The 24316-nt window shown below is 40.6% G+C and overlaps 1 protein-coding gene across 1 annotated transcript in view; it reads right to left on the bottom strand.

The window, feature by feature from the left end:
* The window catches only part of LOC130244133 (pleckstrin homology domain-containing family G member 3), a 130390-nt gene that overhangs the window by 17305 nt on the left and 88769 nt on the right, over positions 1–24316 (bottom strand). The window contains exons 7-14 of the mRNA XM_056476416.1: positions 21574–21724; positions 18408–18539; positions 12558–12740; positions 11455–11547; positions 6054–6140; positions 5936–5969; positions 5166–5267; positions 5032–5064 (exon numbers count right to left, since the gene is read on the bottom strand). Of these exons, the coding sequence (XP_056332391.1) occupies positions 5032–5064; positions 5166–5267; positions 5936–5969; positions 6054–6140; positions 11455–11547; positions 12558–12740; positions 18408–18539; positions 21574–21724 (815 nt within the window). The remainder of the gene's footprint in view (positions 1–5031; positions 5065–5165; positions 5268–5935; positions 5970–6053; positions 6141–11454; positions 11548–12557; positions 12741–18407; positions 18540–21573; positions 21725–24316) is intronic.

Below are 24316 nucleotides of genomic sequence, written 5' to 3'. Positions count from 1 at the left end.
CTCCTATTTTCTTTAATTCGATTATTTAACATTACATTTATAATACATTCTCTATTCATTGTCTGATATTCACTGAATAATAAATACTTAATTTGTTTCACTTAACAAGTGGTTGTTTTCTCATTCACCCAGCATCAGTAGACTCACTGATTGTTACGTTTCATCCTCTTTAATATCTTAACAACTTAAACACGTAACAATATATCTATATATATATATATAAATGAAATTAATCAAAGATACATTGACTTTCGTCGTTTCTTTGCCTACTTTTAAAATTTGGATTGGGTGGATAATAGTACACCACCTATTTTTTTAGGACTACACCACTGAACATAATGTACTGTTGAGAATGTAGTTGTTTAGATTGCAATTATGCAGTTTATTTATAAGGATTTCCGGAACTACGTCATATCATTAATATCATTGAAGATTTTTAAACTCTTTATTTTTTATAATTTATTAGAATGATTATAAAGATTTTTAAAACCATTTAAGATTTTTTTTTAATCAAACTTTGATGCATCACATACTTTTGTTCATATCTCGGACAGTTGCAGTTTATTTATAAGGATAGTGCCTGTCATACTGAGCAGAGCAGATGGTAACGTTCTGCACAAGATGGAGACAGAGACCGCATAATAAGTCCTTAGAGAAGGAAAAACTGAGCATAAATATCAAACTAAGCTGATCAAATCATTACAGAACAGGTAAGTGACACTATGTCAATCTCTCTCTTTTCTATGTTGTAGTGCTGTATTTATACTATAGTAATCTGCTAGTGTTTGCTTTGCTTTGGCGTTTTTCAGGATTAATTATTGTGATCTTCCGATTTCAGCAGAGAAATACTGGGAAATCTCTGTAGACTGATGGCATTTCATGCTGTTCAGCCTTATCATCTTATAATGTGAGCAAAATCAGCTGTTTTGTCTTCACATTAGACATTACGCTAGAGAATCATTCAAACACTAGCTCTAAAGTGATAATGGTGAATTAGTAATGGTTTCTGCTGTTCTGACGTCAGCTGTAGATGTGTATAAATGGCGGAAGAAAGTAGTTCCTCATACAAAAGGGTTTTTTAGACTCTCCATGTTCGATTTTCTCTTTCATACACACGATTATATGCAGTTTAACTGTTGTATAAATGGAATATCACTCTCGTAGCAGTGTGATATGGCTGTATATCATCACTGGTGGGACACTAAGGCCTCCTAGTTCTTAATATAATTAATAGTATCTGACACTACTTTTAAAAATACTTCATTGCTCGTCCACATACTTGACTCTTATTATAAACCCTGTTTTTTTTGCAAATACTGTATTAAAATGTGTCTATGTTCTGGCAGCTTTATGCAAAGATAATTAAATTAACAGTGAACAAAATGCACACAATACGAGCTAGTACACTAGTAGTACGCTATAACTGATTAAAGCGAGGCTGGAAATGAAGACTTCATCTAAAACCGCAAGACTGAGAAAGACAGAAAGAGCTGCGGGGCTTTTCTGCTTATGTTCTGCTCATCTGAATGAATAATGGAGGCAGAAACAGAAAGAGGACAAAGCAGAGCTGATGAGCTGAATAATTAAATTCATTAATGATCAGCCCTTTGATCTGACGCAGGCCACGCCCACCAGCCTTTGATGATGCAGGACGCATGCAGGACACACACACACACACACACACACACCTGCATCAGGCCACATGATTACAAACTTTCTGCTCATCTCTGATCTTTTGTTTAACAAGCTTCTTTAATCAGTGGACAAGAAACAGGAAACATACTGAAAATATATAATGGATATAAATATATGTGTCTTTGATGACAGTATTCAATAAAAAAATATATTTAGATTACATTTTAAAAATCATAGAGGCTTTTCAAATGACAGTAAAAACAAATATATAAACAAATATATATATATATATATATATATATATATATATATATATATATATATATATATATATATATATATATATATATATATATATATATATATATATATATATATATATATATTTATACTTAAAAAAACAGATAAACAATATAATATAATAAAGTAAATCAAAGTTTTAAAATAAACAGACCAAAACATGAATTACCCAATCAAAATGTAGGTAAACATAATGTAAACAATGTAAATAAAATGGACAAATAAATAATAATATAATTTAATATAAATTTAATATAATATAATATAAATAATAATATAATTTAATATATACATTTTAATAAAGCAGCGTCTTTGATGATAAAAACAGAATGTACCTTTATTTAAAACGTCTTTAAAGAAGCTATTCCCATTTTAAATGCACATACTTTAATAATAATAAAACATTATAGTTTATTTGCAAATATGGAAATGAAAATGAGTTCTTTTCCTAAAAATCAATAAAACTGCTCCTGGAAAATAATTTGATAAAAACTAAATAAACACTTACTAAAAATAAATAAAACAATGTGCTAGAATATCAATAAAAATAAAACCCCTAAATCAAATTAAATATAGAATTAAACTAAATTATAATAAACTAAATAAATAAATTAAACTAAATTATATAAATTATAAAAAAAACTAAATCAAATAAAAAATAAATTAAATAATCATTAATGTGCAAAGTATCTAAATAAATCTAAACAAAACACTATAGTGATAATAATAATATACAAAAAATACTTGCAAATATGGAAAGGTGTCAAATTAAGACAAATAAATTATTATATTACCTAATAAAAATATTATAAAATATTATTATTATACAAATATTGTTGTGCCTTTATCATAACAAATTTCTTCCATATTCTCACTATATTATACTCAGGGTCTCTGCAGATATCATAATGTCAAATTTAAGACTTTTTAAGACCTTTTTAAGACCATTAAGTTAATTAATTTAATTTAAGACCTACATCACAATATCAAAAACACGCACACACATACAGAGAAAATGCAAAATCTCAACATTAGTGGTCAAATAAATGTATTCATATTGAACAGTACTAAAGACAGGTTAGCTGCACCCTTAAACTACAGAAAAAACAAACATCTTAATGCTGATTTATACTTTCGCCTGACGCTGCATCGCGCAGCTCACGAAACGGACGAGGCTTTTATACTTGACGCATTCGCCATTGAGATATTCTTTTAAATGAGGGGGTGGTCAAAAGAAACAGAGTAAAAACAGTCGGATGAACAGAGAAGTAGAACGTTTCCAGAACTAGGTCATATCATTAATTTCATTGAAGGCTTTAAAACTAATTTTATTTATTGCGACTTCCTGAATTGTCCTTAAGTCGCTGGAGAGGCAGTAAGGGTCCTTTTAATTTGTGACGCGCTAATGGCTGATACAGACACGCTGAGCCCAAGATGTTTTAGCAAACTTTATATATATAGTTGAAACATGACAAACAAAACATGAATTTGTGAGTTAAATACCAGTTGTCTATGGAGCTGATTATTGCATTGTACAGGGTTGTTGCGGTTGCTATGGCGTTGTTGCGTTTGCTGTGGCGTGTTCTGTGGCGTGTGCTGTGGCGGTCAACAAAAAAGTACAGTGACCCCACTCTCCTTCTCCCCTCCTAACACCTGTGTGATTGTGCACGAGCTTTATTTGGTCTAGCAGGTGCGAGGTAGGCTCACGTGACTAAAAACATTAAATGTCACTGTGAAACCCAAACTAATACAAATAAACATTATAATTAAGTGAAAAGTAATATGGCTCCTATATTATTAATAGTATCTTTTTTTATTCATTATAATGATTCTAAAGATTTTTATAACGTTTCAAAATTTTTTAAATCAAACTTGCATCACTTGCTTCTGCTCGTATCTCACACAGTTTTACCTATTAAAGTAAATATTAATAGCAACAGGACATGGGTTGCTCTACACATATATTTTTTTATTTTGGCAAGAATAAAAGCAAAAAACAAACAAACAAAAAAACAAGCACACTTACTAAAAATACTGACATTTTATTTTAATTTGCCCTCATAACAATTCACACAATGTCTGGCTAGATTCTGTCCTCTACTTATAAGCTAAAAAGGAATAATGGTCCAACAATCCTGACGATTATCACCAATAAAGCCCAGAAACAGGGCATCAGTATATTGTAAACCGACAGGTTCATATATTCCTTTCCAGTTATCAAAGACATAAATTGATCCTTAATTTTAGTTTGTAACTTGTAAACTGTTGTAAATTCTAAATTGTAATATATACATCAGTGTAAAACCTATGACTGGTTGCAAAACATATTCTGTAATATTAAAACCACCCGAGTCTTCACTTTTGCATGGCCTCTTTTTTGGTTTTAACAAACTTATCCCTCAGGTTTTACCAAACTTTTACAAAAAAATTCCTCTTTTCCCACTGCTGTTGCAATTTCTAGCCAAGAATTATTGGTCATCTGGTTATCCCTATGATCACGCATGGACTGATCATAAAGATGTCTGTACAGTCATGCCTGTTTCAGACAAAATCTCTTCAAAGTGATTCATATTCAACTCAAATCAAACGCGGCGCCACGCGAACTGTTCACTCCAGTCTCAAAACATTTCGTGAGCTCCGCCAGCCGAAATCAGGTCGCGATGACATCACATTCGCCACACGCACTGAGTTTAATAACAGAAAGCTGATTGGCTATTGCATGTTGGTCTCATTTCTAGTTGTAATATCGCAAATTACATTTGGACTAGCGAAATAAAGAACTACAACACCACGAAAACCAAGCAACAACAACAAAAAAGAATTTAAATGAGCATTAGATGTAGCGCTACATGGACATTGGGAAAATAAGACCTGTGTAAAAATATTAAGACCGAGAACAGCGAATTTAAGCCATTTTAAGACCTAAAATTTAGTATATAGGTAACCCTATATACTACATGTGCTATAAAAGCCTAACGAATAAACTAGGATCCTCAAAAGCATTCAATAAACTGTTATCATGCTTTCTAAAAATGAGAATTATTAGTCTACTGAGAAATATTTAAACTTTAATGGAGTTTTAAACAAAATATTTACCTTTATTACTCCGGACACTTCGTTTTGCTGGTTCTGTGAATGAAAACATGTGATCAGAAATCAAACTATTATTGGGAGTAAATTGAGTTCTGCTATTAACTTTATTCATATTTCAAGTGCTCGTATTTCCACACCAGAGCGTCTGCGTTCCTTCACGGCATCTGTGGAGAAATCTTCATTCTGACATGACGACGTGCTCTTCAGCCTGTCTGGACTGTAGCGATACTTTACAGGGCCTGAAGGAAGACAGGAGGAGACATTTACTATTGAGATCAACAATCCAGAGTCAAACGTATCTGATATTATTTTTAGTAAAACAAATATAGTAAATGAAAAAACTGTGACCTGCAAATAACCAAGATAAAAATCTGAAAAAAACACTACAGAAAACACATACTAAAAATCAATAATATGATCAAAATATTACCAGAAACTACATGATTTGAAATGTAAAACAAATTAAATGCTTACTAATACTTTATTAAACATCAAAGCTTTAAATTATTATTTATAAATATATATATTCATTCATTTCCTTGAATTTCCCACAGCGGAATGAACCGCCAACAATTCCAGCATATGTTTTACACAGCGAATGCCCTTCCAGCGGCAACCCAGTACTATAAGAAAAACCCATACACACTCACTTATTTACACACGCGCACGCACGCACGCACGCACGCACGGACACACGGACGCACGGACGCACGCACGCATGCACACACACACACACACCAAGGCCAGTTTAGCTTATTCAATTCACCTATAGCGCATGCGTTTGGACTGTGGGCATCCGCTGTGTAAAACATATGCTGGAATAGTTGGCGGTTCATTCTGCTGTGGTGACCCCTGATAATCAGAGACTGAAAGTGAATAAATGATGCTCTACAGAAGCACAGCTCACCTGCTGAATGCATGTCCAGAATGGCGTCTTTGGCCTGAGAGTGATGAGAAAGAGAGCGGATGTTTTACTGCAGCACACAGACTGATGGATCTGCGCTATAACAGGCTGGTTCACCTACCTTCTGTGGTATAACAGCGTGGTGATTCTCCAGAATGAGTCTCTTTATATGATGAGCCCAGAGCTTCTTCTCCTCCACTGTTCTGGCCTGAAGAAAAACAGATACACAGACACACACACACACACACACACACACACAGGTCAGCAATGTCTGAACTACAACAAAAAAACCTCACACAAAATCACAAATCATTTAACTCTTTTCAAGAAGGTCGCTGGTTCGAGCCTCAGCTGGGTCAGTTGTCATTTCTGTGTGGAGTTTACATGTTCTCCCCGTGTTGGTGTGGGTTTCCTCCAAGTGCTCCAGTTTCCCCCACACTCCAAACACATGCGCTATAGGGGAATTGATTAACTAAATTGGCCATAGTGTATGAGTGTGAATGAGAATGTATGGGTGTTTCCCAGTGATGGGTTGCAGCTGGAATGACATCCGCCGTAGTATGTACCACACATCTGCAAACATCAGGTCATGTGTGAGTTTGTAGACACAGGTTAACACGTCTACAACAATAATAATCATGGGTTTATCAACTGCGATAAAACATGGTTTTGTCATTTAGAGCTGTTCTGAGAAAATATCAGCGTGAGAGTAATGTAGAGACATGTAAACACAAGTACATGGAAACAATCACAGCATGACATATGTTGACTGATAAAGATATCGAAACCAACCTTGCCATGCAGACCCGGTTACCTCAGTTAGATAGATCGGTTGATGCATGTACTGAACCATTTGACTTGGGTTCGAATCCCGTTGATGACATGTCAATTATAATTATTTATTTACAGTAATTTTGTTTATATACTGTTCTGCTACACAAATATTAAAATCAATAATGTTTGCACTGACACCCAGTAATAAGGATCTTTATTTGATATGGGCATGTTGTGTTGCTGTGAAAAAGTGACGAATCTGCAAACGTGAATAGTTTACATCACCAGTTAACACGGACACCAGTTAAACCGTAACACGGCTTCATTCAGTTTACTGTTAAGAGTCCTCAAGCAGATGTTTACACCGTGTACACTTGACATCATGTCTATGATTACAGCGTACGAGTGGCCCTCATTAAAATATTGAACACATTGATGGAGTGATGCAGTATGTCTGGTGTTTCTGTCTGGTCTGCGTCCTTTATAAACTCCAAGGACCGACCACACGTAAAGCAAAACCGCGTTAAGCTGCTCATGTGTTTGCCGCAAAACATCCCTCGACTCGACCGCAGTCCATGTTCGGTCACCATAGACTTTATATACACCATGTATTCCACAGCACGAACTTACCGGGCTCACCAACAACAACACTTTTTCCCGCCTCACTCCCGGTGTGTCATACATTCCACGTCACTTCCGGTGTGTGGTACATTCCACGTCACTTCCGGTGTGTGGGACATTCCACGTCACTTCCGGCGTGTGGGACATTCCACGTCACTTCCGGCGTGTGGTACATTCCACGTCACTTCCGGCGTGTGGGACATTCCACGTCACTTCCGGCGTGTGGGACATTCCACGTCACTTCCGGCGTGTGGGACATTCCACGTCACTTCCGGCGTGTGGGACATTCCACGTCACTTCCGGCGTGTGGGACATTCCACGTCACTTCCGGCGTGTGGGACATTCCACGTCACTTCCGGCGTGTGGGACATTCCACGTCACTTCCGGCGTGTGGGACATTCCACGTCATTTCCGGCGTGTGGGACATTCCACGTCACTTCCGGCGTGTGGGACATTCCACGTCACTTCCGGCGTGTGGGACATTCCACGTCACTTCCGGCGTGTGGGACATTCCACGTCACTTCCGGCGTGTGGGACATTCCACGTCACTTCCGGCGTGTGGGACATTCCACGTCACTTCCGGCGTGTGGGACATTCCACGTCACTTCCGGCGTGTGGGACATTCCACGTCACTTCCGGCGTGTGGTACATTCCACCTCACTTCCGGCGTGTGGTACATTCCACGTCACTTCCGGCGTGTGGGACATTCCACGTCACTTCCGGTGTGTGGTACATTCCACGTCACGTCCGGTGTGTGGTACATTCCACGTCACTTCCAGTGTGTGGTACATTCCACGTCACTTCCAGTGTGTGGTACATTCCACGTCACTTCCGTGTGTGGTACATTCCACGTCACTTCCGGTGTGTGGTACATTCCACGTCACTTCCGGTGTGTGGTACATTCCACGTCACTTCCGGTGTGTGGTACATTCCACGTCACGTCCGGTGTGTGGTACATTCCACGTCACTTCCGGTGTGTGGTACATTCCACGTCACTTCCGGTGTGAGGGACATTCCACGTCACTTCCGGTGTGTGGTACATTCCACGTCACTTCCGGTGTGTGGGACATTCCACGTCACTTCCGGTGTGTGGGACATTCCACGTCACTTCCGGTGTGTGGTACATTCCACGTCACTTCCGGTGTGTGGGACATTCCACGTCACTTCCGGTGTGTGGTACATTCCACGTCACTTCCGGTGTGTGGGACATTCCACGTCACTTCCGGTGTGTGGTACATTCCACGTCACTTCCAGTGTGTGGTACATTCCACGTCACTTCCAGTGTGTGGTACATTCCACGTCACTTCCAGTGTGTGGTACATTCCACGTCACTTCCAGTGTGTGGTACATTCCACGTCACTTCCGGTGTGTGGGACATTCCACGTCACTTCCGGTGTGTGGGACATTCCACGTCACTTCCGGTGTGTGGGACATTCCACGTCACTTCCGGTGTGTGGGACATTCCGCGTCACTTCCGGTGTGTGGGACATTCCACATCACTTCCGGTGTATGGTACATTCCACGTCACTTCCGGTGTGTGGGACATTCCACGTCACTTCCAGTGTGTGGTACATTCCACGTCACTTCCGGTGTGTGGGACATTCCACGTCACTTCCGGTGTGTGGTACATTCCACGTCACTTCCGGTGTGTGGTACATTCCACGTCACTTCCGGTGTGTCGTACATTCCACGTCACTTCCGGTGTGTGGGACATTCCACGTCACTTCCGGTGTGGTACATTCCACGTCACTTCCGGTGTGTGGGACATTCCACGTCACTTCCAGTGTGTGGTACATTCCACGTCACTTCCGGTGTGTGGGACATTCCACGTCACTTCCGGTGTGTGGGACATTCCACGTCACTTCCGGTGTGTGGGACATTCCACGTCACTTCCGGTGTGTGGGACATTCCACGTCACTTCCGGTGTGTGGTACATTCCACGTCACTTCCGGTGTGTGGTACATTCCACGTCACTTCCGGTGTGTGGTACATTCCACGTCACTTCCGGTGTGTGGTACATTCCACGTCACTTCCGGTGTGTGGTACATTCCACGTCACTTCCGGTGTGTGGTACATTCCACGTCACTTTCGGTGTGTGGTACATTCCACGTCACTTTCGGTGTGTGGGACATTCCACGTCGCTTCCGGTGTGTGGTACATTCCACGTCACTTCCGGTGTGTGGGACATTCCACGTCACTTCCGGTGTGTGGTACATTCCACGTCACTTCCAGTGTGTGGTACATTCCACGTCACTTTCGGTGTGTGGTACATTCCACGTCACTTCCGGTGTGTGGTACATTCCACGTCACTTCCGGTGTGTGGGACATTCCACCTCACTTCCGGTGTGTGGGACATTCCACGTCACTTCCAGTGTGTGGGACATTCCACGTCACTTCCGGTGTGTGGGACATTCCACCTCACTTCCGGTGTGTGGGACATTCCACGTCACTTCCAGTGTGTGGTACATTCCACATCACTTCCGGTGTGTGGTACATTCCACGTCACTTCCGGTGTGTGGTACATTCCACGTCACTTCCCGTGTGTGGGACATTCCACGTCACTTCCAGTGTGTGGTACATTCCACGTCACTTTCGGTGTGTGGGACATTCCACGTCACTTCCAGTGTGTGGTACATTCCACGTCACTTTCGGTGTGTGGGACATTCCACGTCGCTTCCAGTGTGTGGTACATTCCACGTCACTTCCGGTGTGTGGGACATTCCACGTCACTTCCGGTGTGTGGTACATTCCACGTCACTTCCAGTGTGTGGTACATTCCACGTCACTTTCGGTGTGTGGTACATTCCACGTCACTTCCGGTGTGTGGTACATTCCACGTCACTTCCGGTGTGTGGGACATTCCACCTCACTTCCGGTGTGTGGGACATTCCACGTCACTTCCAGTGTGTGGGACATTCCACGTCACTTCCGGTGTGTGGGACATTCCACCTCACTTCCGGTGTGTGGGACATTCCACGTCACTTCCAGTGTGTGGTACATTCCACATCACTTCCGGTGTGTGGTACATTCCACGTCACTTCCGGTGTGTGGTACATTCCACGTCACTTCCGGTGTGTGGTACATTCCACGTCACTTCCCGTGTGTGGGACATTCCACGTCACTTCCGGTGTGTGGTACATTCCACGTCACTTCCGGTGTGTGGTACATTCCGCATCACTTCCGGTGTGTGGTACATTCCACGTCACTTCCGGTGTGTGGTACATTCCACGTCACTTCCGGTGTGTGGTACATTCCACGTCACTTCCCGTGTGTGGGACATTCCACGTCACTTCCGGTGTGTGGTACATTCCACGTCACTTCCCGTGTGTGGGACATTCCACGTCACTTCCGGTGTGTGGTACATTCCACGTCACTTCCGGTGTGTGGTACATTCCACGTCACTTCCGGTGTGTGGTACATTCCCTTTCCGTAAGGAATCTGTAATTGTAAATGTGTTTCGGGACTTGTGTTTTGCGTTTTGTTCATTTTTTTCTGAAATGTAAATTTGTTTGGTCCTTGGTAAAATAGTTTCTCCTATATAATTGTGTCTTTATGATTGGTAAAAATGTTTTTTAAAATGTAAATTGGTCTCATTTGTTTCACACTTTGTAATATTGTTTTGCACTTCCCGGCCACCGTATATCTCAGCAGTTTGCCGCCAATGGCTGATCTCACTTCTCTATGGTGTTTGACAGAGAAAAAGGTCCCTCTGCGTGTTTTCAGCAGTATAGTGGGGACGGAGAGCTGTTCAGAAACGCTAGCTGAAACGCCAGTGTGGACGCGAATCGTTTTCACTCAAACACCATTTTAAAACTAAAACCTATCAGCGTAAACGAGGCCTGAGTGTGTGTGTGTGTGTGTGTGTGTGTGTGTGAGAGAATATATGAGTGTGTGCTTATGTGTGAGCTAGTGAGTATGTGTGCATGAGAGAGAGAGAGAGAGAGAGAGAGAGAGAGAGAGAGAGAGAGAGAGAGAGAGAGAGAGAGAGAGAGAGAGAGAGAGAGAGAGAGAGAGAGAGAGAGAGAGAGAGAGAGAGAGAGAGAGAGAGAGAGAGAGAGAGAGAGAGAGAGAGAGAGAGAGAGAGAGAGAGTATGTGTAAGTGTGTGTGTGTGTGTGTTTATACACACCTGAACCGTGTGCGGCTGCTTCGGGTGTTTGTAATGAGTAACACTGAAGCGAAGCAAATCTTTGGCGCTTTCTATCAGCATCAGAGTGGAGCACTGAACACAACAGGTCACAGCAGAGCATTAGAAACAGCAGAACACTGCAGCAACATGGAGGATAAAATATTCAACACATTTATATTCACAAACATACAAATAAAAATGATCTGAGTGATTGAAATATGAAGTATTAATTAAATCATGGTTACTGAACAAAAAATAAATCAATAATTCATCAAATAATTAATTATAAAATAGGGCGACGCAGTGGTGCAGTAGGTAGTGCTGTCGCCTCACAGCAAGAAGGTCGCTGGTTCCAGCCTCAGCTGGGTCAGTAGGCGTTTCTGTGTGGAGTTTGCATGTTCTCCCTGCGTTCGTGTGAGTTTCCTCCGGGTGCTCCGGTTTCCCCAACAGTCCAAAGACATGTGGTACAGGTGAATTGGGTAGGCTAAATTGTCTGTAGAGTATGTGTGGGAATGAGTGTGTATGGATGTTTCCCAGAGATGGGTTGGGCATCCGCTGCGTAAAACATATGCTGGATAAGTTGGCGGTTCATTCCGCTGTGGCGACCCCGGATTAATAAAGGGACTAAGCCGAAAAGAAAATGAATGAATGAAATGCATAAAGTGTGTGTGTGTGTGTGTGTGTACCGAGATGTGTGTCTTGTAGACATAGTGCTCTCCTCTATTCTTGGTGAGTGAGTGAGTGAGTGTGTGTGTGTGTGTGTGTGTGTGTGTGTGTGTGTGTGTGTGTGTGTGTGTGTGTGTGTGTGCGTGTGTGTACGTGTGTGTACCGAGATGTGTGTCTTGTAGACATAGTGCTCTCCTCTCTTCTTGGTGAGTGAGTGAGTGTGTGTGTGTGTGTGTGTGTGTGTGTGTGTGTGTGTGTGTGTGTGCGTGTGTGTACGTGTGTGTACCGAGATGTGTGTCTTGTAGACATAGTGCTCTCCTCTCTTCTTGGTGAGTGAGTGAGTGAGTGTGTGTGTGTGTGTGTGTGTGTGTGTGTGTGTGTGTGTGTGTGTGTGTGTGTGTGTGTGTGTGCGTGTGTGTGTGTGTGTGTTTGTGTACCGAGATGTGTGTCTTGTAGACATAGTGCTCTCCTCTCTTCTTGGTGATGAGCAGCATCTTGTCGAACAGAAACAGCGTTCGCTCGTTCTTCGCCCGCTGGACATGAAACGTTCCCTCCAGAACCAGCTCACCGTATGTGCACAGATCTGCTCCCTTCCAGTTAATCAGCAGAGACTGGACCTCCTGTACACACAACACAACACAACTCAAAACTGTTTACCCAACCATTATATCAGGGGGGCGCCCCGCCCTCCCCACAGCTGTCCCCGCCCCCCTTCCAAGTTAATTCATAATTCAAGTTAATTGTGTTTATATACAGCACCAGATCACACCTTCTTTTAATAAACAAGTTAAACAGCCATATGTAATATCTTATTTACACAGCCACATGTGATTTCTGTCTCTATATGGTCGTGCGATTACAAATTTCGCAGATGCTGGAGTTCTGCGTACATACAGTAGGCACTCTCTGCTGTATGGGAATGAGAATGCGCGCACCACACCTGACAGGACAGAATACGCACGTGCGCTCCCGTATATTATGCATAGCCTACAGCAGACACAACACCTGTAAATGATAAGTGGGTGCGTGAGCATACCTTCCAACACTCCCGTTTTTCCCGGAAGTCCCCCGTATTTCAGACCCATCTCCCACCACCCTCCAGTTTTGTCATTTCTCCCAGAAAACTCCCGTAATCTTCATAGTGTTCGCTCCTATCTAGAGTCTCATCCAACCTGACCTCTCCCAGGAGCTCCGCGAGTCTCCCACAAATTTACACTGGCTCCGCGATCCCCAAAAATTTTGAGAGTAATGATGAGAGTGAATAAGTAAGAGAACAGATCGCGAGAGGCACAGTGATAGTCTAAGCATTACATTTCTTCAGTTAAATGAATCGAGCAGTAAAGGTCTCGCGAGTGCAAGTCCCCCTCTCTCTCCTGTTTACATAGAACAACTGAAAGTTCTGTGTTGACAATATTGCAAGTTCACTAAAAGCAGGCTGGAATTATTAGATAAATAAAACTTTATTTTTTAACATGAATATTTAATAATATAAATTCTTGCAATTATACTTATAGCAATAAACAGTGTATAGGCCTGTTTCCTTTTAGTAAAGAAGTATTAGATTTATAGGTGTGCATTTGAACTTCTTATGCATCAAATGTGCACTCCAAACTTGTTCTTGATTGAGACATGTTGAATTCTTCTTTCGTTATTCATTTATTTATTTATTTTTTTATATCTGTGTGATATTATATTCTGTGGTGGTTCATTCCGCCGTGGTGACCCCTGATAAATAAGGGACTAAGCCAGAGTAAAATGAATGGATGAATTATTTTCTGTAAAGCTGCTTCTGGCCATGACACTTTCACCTAAATGCTTATAAGACACGTGTTGAAGGGATTATATGCAGCATCCTTCATCTAATCTCTTGGGTAAGGTGAGATCTTCTCTTAAGATTCATACTTACAGGTGCTCAGGTCGGCACAATAATCTAGTGGTTAGCGCGCTGACATATGGTGCAGTAGCACTTCAGGGCATCCCGAGTTGAATCCCGGCTCGAGGACATTTCCCGTCCCTACCCCCTCTCTCTCTCTCCCACCTCGCTTCCTGTCTGAAATACTGTCCTATCAACTTAATAAAGGCAAAAAGACCAAAATGAAGTCTTGCTCACCCCCAATCCCCCTCACCCCCCAACCCAACTGAACACTGTATGTACACAGATCTGCTCACTTCCAGTTAATCAGTAGAGACTCGACCTCCTGTACACACAACACAACTCAACTCAGCTCAACACTAACATCTCAACTCTACACAACACAACTCAACTCTACACAAGACAACTAAACTCCACACATCTCAACTCTACACATATCAACACTAAACTACTCAACACCAACATCTCAACTCTACACAACAAGACAACTAAACTCTACACAACAACACTACTAAACTCTACACAACTCAACATCTCAACACCAACATCTCAACTCTACACAACAACATAACTAAACTCCACACAACTCAACTCTACACAACTCAACACCAACATCTCAACTCTACACAACAAGACAACTAAACTCTACACAACAACACAGCTCAACTCTACACATATCAACACTAACATCTCAACTCTACACAAGTCAACACTCACATCTCAACTCTACACAAGTCAACACCAACATCTCAACTCTACACAACTCAACACTAACATCTCAATTCTACACAAGTCAACACCAACATCTCAACTCTACACAAGTCAACACTCACATCTCAACTCTACACAAGTCAACACCAACATCTCAACTCTACACAAGTCAACACTCACATCTCAACTCTACACATAGCAACACTAAACTACTCAACACTAACATCTCAACTCTACACAACAAGACAACTAAACTCTACACAACAACACAACTAAACTCTACACAACTCAACACCAACATCTCAACACTCACATCGCAACTCTACACAACAAGACAACTAAACTCTACACAACAACACAACTAAACTCTACACAACTCAACACCAACATCTCAACATTCACATCTCAACTCTACACAACAAGACAACTAAACTCTACACAACAACACAACTAAACTCCACACAACTCAACACCAACATCTCAACATTCACATCTCAACTCTACACAACAAGACAACTAAACTCTACACAACAACACTACTAAACTCTACACAACTCAACACCAACATCTCAACTCTACACAACAAGACAACTAAACTCTACACAACAACACAACTAAACTCTACACAACTCAACACCAACATCTCAACACTCACATCGCAATTCTACACAACAAGACAACTAAGCTCTACACAACAACACAACTAAACTCTACACAACTCAACACCAACATCTCAACATTCACATCTCAACTCTACACAACAAGACAACTAAACTCTACACAACAACACTACTAAACTCTACACAACTCAACACCAACATCTCAACTCTACACAACAAGACAACTAAACTCTACACAACAACACAACTAAACTCTACACAACTCAACACCAACATCTCAACACTTACATCTCAACTCTACACAACAAGACAACTAAACTCCACACAACTCAACTCTACACATATCAACACTCACATCTCAACTCTACACATATCAACACTAAACTACTCAACACCAACATCTCAACTCTACACAACAAGACAACTAAACTCTACACAACAACACTACTAAACTCTACACAACTCAACACCAACATCTCAACTCTACACAACAAGACAACTAAACTCTACACAACAACACAACTAAACTCTACACAACTCAACACCAACATCTCAACACTTACATCTCAACTCTACACAACAAGACAACTAAACTCTACACAACAACACAACTAAACTCCACACAACTCAACTCTACACATATCAACACTCACATCTCAACTCTACACATATCAACACTAAACTACTCAACACTAACATTTCAACTCTACACAACATGACAACTAAACTCTACACAACACAACAACTCTACACAACAACACCAACATCTCAACACCCACATCTCAACTCTACACAACTTAACACCAACATCTCAACTCTACACAACAAGACAACTAAACTCTACACAACTCAACACCAACATCTCAACACTCACATCTCAACTCTACACAACTTAACACCAACATCTCAACTCACAACAACTTTCCTTTACAACAACATAACTAAACTCCACACATCTCAACTCTACACAAGTCAACACTCACATCTCAACTCTACACAAGTCAACACTCACATCTCAACTCTACACAAGTCAACACTCACATCTCAACTCTACACAACTCAAAACCAACATCTCAACTCTACACAACTCAACACCAACAACTCAACTCTACATATATCAACACTAAACTACTCAACACTAACATCTCAAATCTACACAACAAGACAACTAACTCTACACAACAACTCTACACAACTCAACACCAACATCTCAACACCCACATCTCAACTCTACACAACTTAACACCAACATCTCAACTCTACACAACAAGACAACTAAACTCTACACAACACAACAACTCTACACAACTCAACACCAACATCTCAACTCTACACAACTCGACTAAAAAACTAAGTACACACTTTATTGACAGCCATGTTTGTTTGGCCACCAGTAAGAGGTATTGACCTAAAGAATGATCTCCATATGAATCAGTCCTCATTAATAATCCTCCATTCTCTGACCTGCGCAGTATTTCAGCCCTGTCCACATCAGCGCTGAGTGTTGAGTTAATGACGAAGGCAGAAAGTCGTGATCTTTCATATTTTGACCCAGATGCATTAATGAACAGCTCATGAGTCAGAGCTCAGTTCACGATTAATCAAAGAGTATGATCATACATTAACACGACGCTCATTTACATTGTAAATCCAACACAGTCACGCTATAATAATCCACATCTGGCATTAATACACCACTGTGAGAGCTGTAATGGACAACAGGTGCTGATATTAGTCTGATTCTCCATTAGCACTGGATTTATATATGCGCTGTGTGTGTAACACTGGCCACTTGTTTATTTCAAGTGTGTGTTTGTTTAGTTTGACTGAGATATTATTAGCGTTTACACTCAACCGGCCACTTTATTAGGTACACCTCACTAGTATCGGGTTGGACCACTTTTGCCTTCAGAACTGCCGTAATCCTTCATGGCATAGATCAACAAGGTACTGGAAATATTCCTCAGAGATTTTGCTCCATATTGACATGATAGCATCACACAGATTTGTCGGCTGCACATGCATGATGCCAATCTACCGCTCCATCACATCCCAAAGGAGCTCTATTGGATTGAGCTCTGGTGACTGTGGAGGCCATTTGAGTACAGTGAACTCATTGTCATGTTTAAGAAACCAGTCTGAGATGATTCACGCTTTATGACATGGTGCGTTATCCTGCTGGAAGTAGCCATCAGAAGATGGAGACACTGTGGTCATAAAGTGATGGACATGGTCTGCAACAATACTCAGGTAGGCTGTGGCGTTGACATGATGCTCAATTGGTACTAATGGGCCCAAAGTGTGCCAAGAAAATCTCCCCCACACCGTTACACCACCACCAGCCTGAACTGTTGATACAAGGCAGGATGGATCCATGCTTTCATGTTGTTGACACCAAATTCTGACCCGTCCATCTGAATGTGTCAGCAGAAATGGAGACTCATCAGACCAGGCAACGTTTCTCCAATCTTCTATTGTCCAGTTTTGGTGAGCCTGTATGAATTGTAGCCTCAGTTTCCTGTTCTTAGCTGACAGGAGCAGCACCCGGTGTGGTTTTCTGCTGCTGTAGCCCATCCGCCTCAAGGTTGGACGTGTTGTGTGTTCAGAAATGCTCTTCTGCAGACCTCGGTTGTAACGAGTGCTTATTTGAGTTACTGTTTCCTTTCTATCAGCTGGAACCAGTCTGGCCATTCTCCTCTGACCTCTGGCATCAACAAGGCATTTGCGCCCACAGAACTGCCGCTCACTGGATATTTCCTCTTTGTCAGACCATTCTCTGTAAACCCTACAGATGGTTGTGTGTGAAAATCCCAGTAGATCAGCAGTTTCTGAAATACTCAGACCAGCCCGTCTGGCACCAACAACCATGCCACGTTCACGTTCAGGGTCAGATTCAGAGAGTTAGAAAACATTATCTGTGTGATATTTTGAGCTGAAATGTCACACACACACACTAGAGACTTATTTTACATATGGCAAAACAGGTCACTTTTAAATTTACTTTCACAGGTGGTGCAGTGTGTGTGTGTGTGTGTGTGTGTGTGTGTGTGTGTGTGTGTGTGTGTGTGTGTGTGTGTTCAGACCTGCAGTCTGACGGCGTGTTCGTGTTTCCTCTTCATGTCATTGATGTACCAGGCCACTCCAGTCATGCTCTCGATGGCCTCCGTCACCACATCAAACCCAGCCTGAGAACGGTCAAAGTGCTTGGCGATCTCCTAAAACACACACAATCAACCTTTTTTGTAGTGTTTGGACGCAGTATGGGGTGTGTGTGCAGAGTGTGTGCGTGGAGTATGTGTCCAGAGTATGTGTGTGTGCAGTGTGTAAGGATGCACCGATCCCGATACTTGGATCGGATATGGGTTCGATATTGCATATTTTTCCTGGATTAGGTATCGGCCAGCTGGTACCGATCCAAATCTGATCTTAGCATGTGCACTATATACGGTTTATAAGCCAGCAAAAGACATGAAGGCAGCCTATTATAAGGCACTAGAAAGTTGTCATGTAGACCTACTATATCCCAAATATTCTGAAGCTATTCTGTAGTTCAATGTGAAGCACAGATGAATATTCACGTGGTTAAATTCATGTTCAGTTCAGCGTTTCCCTCCGCTGCGCCTGTCAATCATTCTCCATTCATTCACCATTCAAGCTGTGTGTCGCGTTCAAGACAACATGAAAAACTTTCTCCAAGACCATTTGTTCCTGTTAGTTTAAATAATCGGTGGAGAAATGCATTTAGTTTTGCATTAAATGAGTTCATTTGACCTACAACAAGGAGTTTATTACTGTTTCTAAATCATGTCTGTTAGATCAGCAGATCACATTCACAACACTGGAGTAGAGAGGGTTATTACCTGCTCTTCACACACAAAGTAGGCCTACCTGAAACTTTCAATAAGAAAAGGCTCAATAATACACTGGACAGATCCTCAACGCACTGATTTCTTCCCTTTGTGCTGCTCAGTTATGAAAGTGTCCGCAGATACCGGAGGGCTGCACGCTGTGTCAGTGATGCATCAATCGCTTTATTCACGCACCGGCTGCACAGACGCGATGTGCACCGCTCTGTATGATTATTCTCACAATGAGTTTCTGTTCTCTCATCCTTCTGACTGAGTTTAGGCTAGTCTTCTGAGGGGAATACTTTAAGTGCTGCGAACAGTTTGTAAAGCCTGGCTCATTGTGGTCAGAGTAGTTGATTAAATTAATAAAAGTGAAACTGACGGCGCAATATGGATTGTCATTAACAGAACATTATTTAGCCTAATATAGGCGACTCTGAACCTGTCAATATTTCACTGTCATTTTTATAGAGTTGAAGTCAGAATTATTAGCCCCTTGAGGTATTTCTTTTTTAAATATTTCCCAAATTACGTTTAACAAAGCAAGGAAATGTTCACAGTACGTCTGATGATATTTTTTCTTCTGGAGAAAGTCTTATTTGTTTTATTTCAGCTAGAATAAAAGCAGTTTTTACTTTTTCATGAACCATTTTAAGGTCAAAATTATTAGCCTCTTTAAGCTAATTTTTTTCCGAAAATAACTTGCCTAATTACCCTAACCTGCCTAGTTAACCTAATTAACCTAGTTAAGCATTTTAATGTCACTTTTTAAGCTGTATAGAAGTGTCTTGAAGAATATCTAGTCTAATATTATTTACTGTCATCATGACAAAGAGAAAAGAAATCAGTTATTAGAGATGAGTTATTAAATGTATTATGATTAGAAATGTGTTGAAGAAATCTTCTCTCTGTTAAACAGTGACTGGGGGAAAATAATAAACAGGGGGGCTAAAAATTCTGACTTCAATTGTTTATTAATATTTTATTTAACAGACCAATTTGTGTTTTGATTAGAGTCAGTAGCCTATTACAGATTTCAAAGAACAATCTTAATATTAAAAAAGGAAACATAAGCTGACCACAACAGATCAATGTCAATGAATGCTCAAATAATGTAGCCCATCGTTTATAGCAAGCATCATGTTTTTAGTTAGATTGTGTCGTCTGTCATATACAGTAGGCCTATAGGGGAATTACAACCTACGTCACACATTGCGTCACACGGGTTCAACTGCGCATACTGGCTGCAAAAAAAAGACCGGTTGCAATAGCAAACACATCGTGTTGTGCAGTAGGACGCCAAATTCGAAAATCCAAAAACAGAAAAGTTAACTTTTACCGTACACCACACTGCTTTAATGCCAACTGCAGACATCTTTGCAGTGACGACCTGATTAAAAATGCTGGACTCTGCAGTTCTCATGTTATATCAGGTAAGTTCACACTATGCTGAATCAGACACATTACTGGTTTTTGATTGCAGCAATAGTTTCAGCAAGAACAGTTATATATGGTGAATTAAACTGCAGACACTGAATGCTCAGAATGAAATGCAAACATGTGTGTTCACACACCCTGCCATACAGGTGCAGTTCACTGTCAGAATGCAGTAGTTTTGCTTGTTGAGGATTACCCAGGCCTTGTACAGCTCCGTCTTCTTTCCTTGTTATTGGCTAGGCAGAATCTCAGTTTTTAGCACGACATAGTGTTGAATCTGGTCATCCTGGAGCATTATTTCCAGCACATGACCACACAGAACAACACTGTAGGCATCCAAAGACTTGTAGATCTTTAACTTCTCTCTTGCAAAAACACTTGGAGCTTTAATAAGATTGTATATTTGGGGCTGGATGCTTGCTCATTTCGTCTTATCCAACATCCAGGGGGTGGGAGGGTGCTATCGCTAATGGACCTGTCAGACTAACGCCGCTCACTTTAACATTAATTTCACAGAATAACTGTGCTTATCACTGGGTGACGAGCTGTTATAATACACTGAAAGCATTATGTAAATAATATATATATATATAATATGTAATCAATATAACTCCAATATCTCCAATGCAACAACAAACTCTGTACCTGCATCAGATGTCATTCCCTCGCTCTAAATGCTAGTGCTCCCGTTTTTTCTGTAACGTCGCTGCGCGCGCATCCTGAATGCTTATAAACTGGTAATTAGTCTATAGGTCTGTTATTTTTACCAAATAAGATATTACTTGAGTTTATCACAAGAGCTATAGAAACTGTATTACGCTTAAAAAATAATAATAATAAAAGAAAACGGCACAGATCAGATCTGTATCGGTCGATACTCAGAATTTTGGAATCAGATCAGTTCCAAAATAATGGTATCGGTGCATCCCTAGCAGTGTGTGCAGTATGTCTGCAGTGTGTGTACCTGTAGCAGCAGGTGGTATTTGAGGATCCTCTGCACGGGTTTGAGCAGGTATGAGCCCAGAGGAAGAGATCGCCTGAGCGACGCCTGACGATCCCGGAAGAACTTGGCCAGAGTTTTATTCCTCAGACAGTCGGTCAACACGGCCACTGAACTACACACACACACACACACACACACACACACACACACACACACACACACACACACACACACACAGTCACTGCAGGTCCCAAAATACCCAACAACACAGGATAAACTGAAAGCCAGCTAGAGACATCATTTATGTCCATTTACAAAGAAAGATGAAAGGTAAAACCCAGCACAAAACACTTAATTCAAGTCATGTCATTAGCTTGAATCACCCATTTATGCAGATAGCACTGCAGGAAGTCTAATATATAACGTTTTTTAGATGTTAGTATCAGTATTGTAAGTTTTTAAGATATCTATAAGCAAGTGCACACCAAAACAGTGACAGAATTCATGTTTAGGAGATACTTAATACTGATACAAACATGAAAAGCTTGTAGTTTTGTCACTTCCGCCTAAATGGATCAATGCTTTTATTCACGTCTCCTCATACTGTAGTGCAGGGGCGTCGCTAGGCCCAATTTACTGGGGCACGTGCCCCAGTAAAAATCTCCAGTGCCCCAGTAAATGCACTGAGATATGACTTACTCCATATGCAAGTGTATTTATTAAGAGTGGTAATCCTGAAATAAAGACGTTATTCTCTATGTGCAACCGAACCAACGCTGGTGAAAGCAATGTGTTTAATCAAAAAGCAAACTGACGCATCTCCGCGTGTGCGCAGAAAACCCGCGCGCCTCTCGCACGCGCTGCTCTTCTGCTGGTGCGAGTCCCGGTAATTAACATGCGCGCCAAAAAAGTAGGCTACTTGCTTGTTACGCGCCGCTTATGCGTTGTAAAACCGGCGTAATGGCCTTTTTTGTTTAGCTAGTCGACAACTAAAGTTTAAACAATATGATGGTGATCTTACTAAGCGTGCCTCCTGATAGATTTATTTGTATGAAGCAAAAAGGAGGAATGAGGAGTCAGAGAGGGAAGACTTAATAAACCTAATTCTCAGCCATGTGTCAAGTCTAAGACAACAGATAATTTTATAAAACATCTCTTTTTTTGTATTTTATTGAATTGTCTATAGAGATTCATTCAAATTAAATTAATATTTATGCAAAAGATTTCTTAAATGATCTTAGCATCACTCCAGTTGTGTCTAAACATTGTTTTTCTGTTACATTTAGGATTATTTAGAATAATAATTGTATAATAACAATAATACTTTTATTTATAATAAATATTTATTTAAAAAAAAAAAAAAAAAAAAAAAAATATATATATATATATATATATATATATATATATATATATATATATATATATATATATGTGTTGTTGTTTTTTTTGAGGAGGGGGGCGGTGCCCCAGTAGAGATTTATGTCTAGCAACGCCCCTGCTGTAGTGTCTTATCAAATCTTCTGACCAATCAAATGCTCTCTAGTGTCTGACATGCCCCGCCCCCTTCTTCTCATTGGCAGTTCATGTGATGCGCTTGAGGTCAAACCACTCTCACTGGAAGAGCTGTTATGAAAAGGGGAGGGGCTACACTAGGCCCTCTCTTTGTGTTTTGCTTGAAATGATGTAAAACGTGAATAAAAATACATATTTCAGAGCACATCACAAGGCCTTTAAAGGGCCACGAAACCCCCGTCTAGCTTGGAACGTCAGGAAAGTGGGTGTGTCCAGCTCGGTTTAGGTGGGAGTGTCGGGGGAGGGAACGAGGCAAGGTTTTGCATAAAAATGGGAGTTTCCGTTTGAGCACGCGCAAAACAAGCACAGACGCAGAGCAGAAAGACGGTGACTGTGTTTACATGGACATCAGTAATCAAATTATTTGACAAATTATTAATTTGTCAATTTTAACTGCAATTTGGCACTTTCATTCAGGAACATTTCATGCATGCCTCCCACGTGACAAACAAGATATTGCATATGAGGAGCTTCAATATTTATTTTCAAACCACATGAATGAATTGGCTTGAAATAATGCAAAAACAATCAATTTTCACTTGTTAGCTAAATAAATGTGTCCTAATAGTTTTTTTTTAGCAGCATGGGACACATATATGACTGTCAACATCTCAAAATATGTGTTTTGGTGTTTCATTCATTTGTGTCTGGTGTGAACGGACTATAATAAAGCAGAGTTTGGAACTATTCTTTGTCATCAGCACTGAATATACAACAATATGGATGTAAACGTATTCAATGACCGGTGGTTCTCAGTTCCCGGATGAGTCGGTGTTATTTAGAGGATGTTATGTGGGAATAACATACCTTGGAATGTCTCGAGTGACCAATCAGAAGCGAGTATTCCAGACAGCAGTGTAATAAGAAAATAAATATAACCTTATGTACTGTCAAATCACTTTTAACTCCAGTAATACAGTTGAAGTCGGAAATATCAGCCCTCCTGCATATTTTTCACATTTCTAATCATAATAGTTTTAATAACTGATTTATTTTATCTTTGTCATGCTGACAGTAAATAATATTAGACTAGATATTAGTATTCAGCTTAAAGTGACATTTAAAGGCTTAACTAGCTTAATTAGGGTAAAGTTAGGGTAATTAGGCAAGTCATCCATTAGACAATCCAAAACTAATATTGCTTAAGGGGGCTAATAATATTTACCTTAAAATAGCTTTAAAATAATTTAAA

This window comes from Danio aesculapii, chromosome 17 (assembly GCF_903798145.1).
Source record: "Danio aesculapii chromosome 17, fDanAes4.1, whole genome shotgun sequence".
NCBI lineage: Eukaryota > Metazoa > Chordata > Actinopteri > Cypriniformes > Danionidae > Danio > Danio aesculapii.
This window is presented reverse-complemented; position numbering and strand designations above follow the sequence as displayed.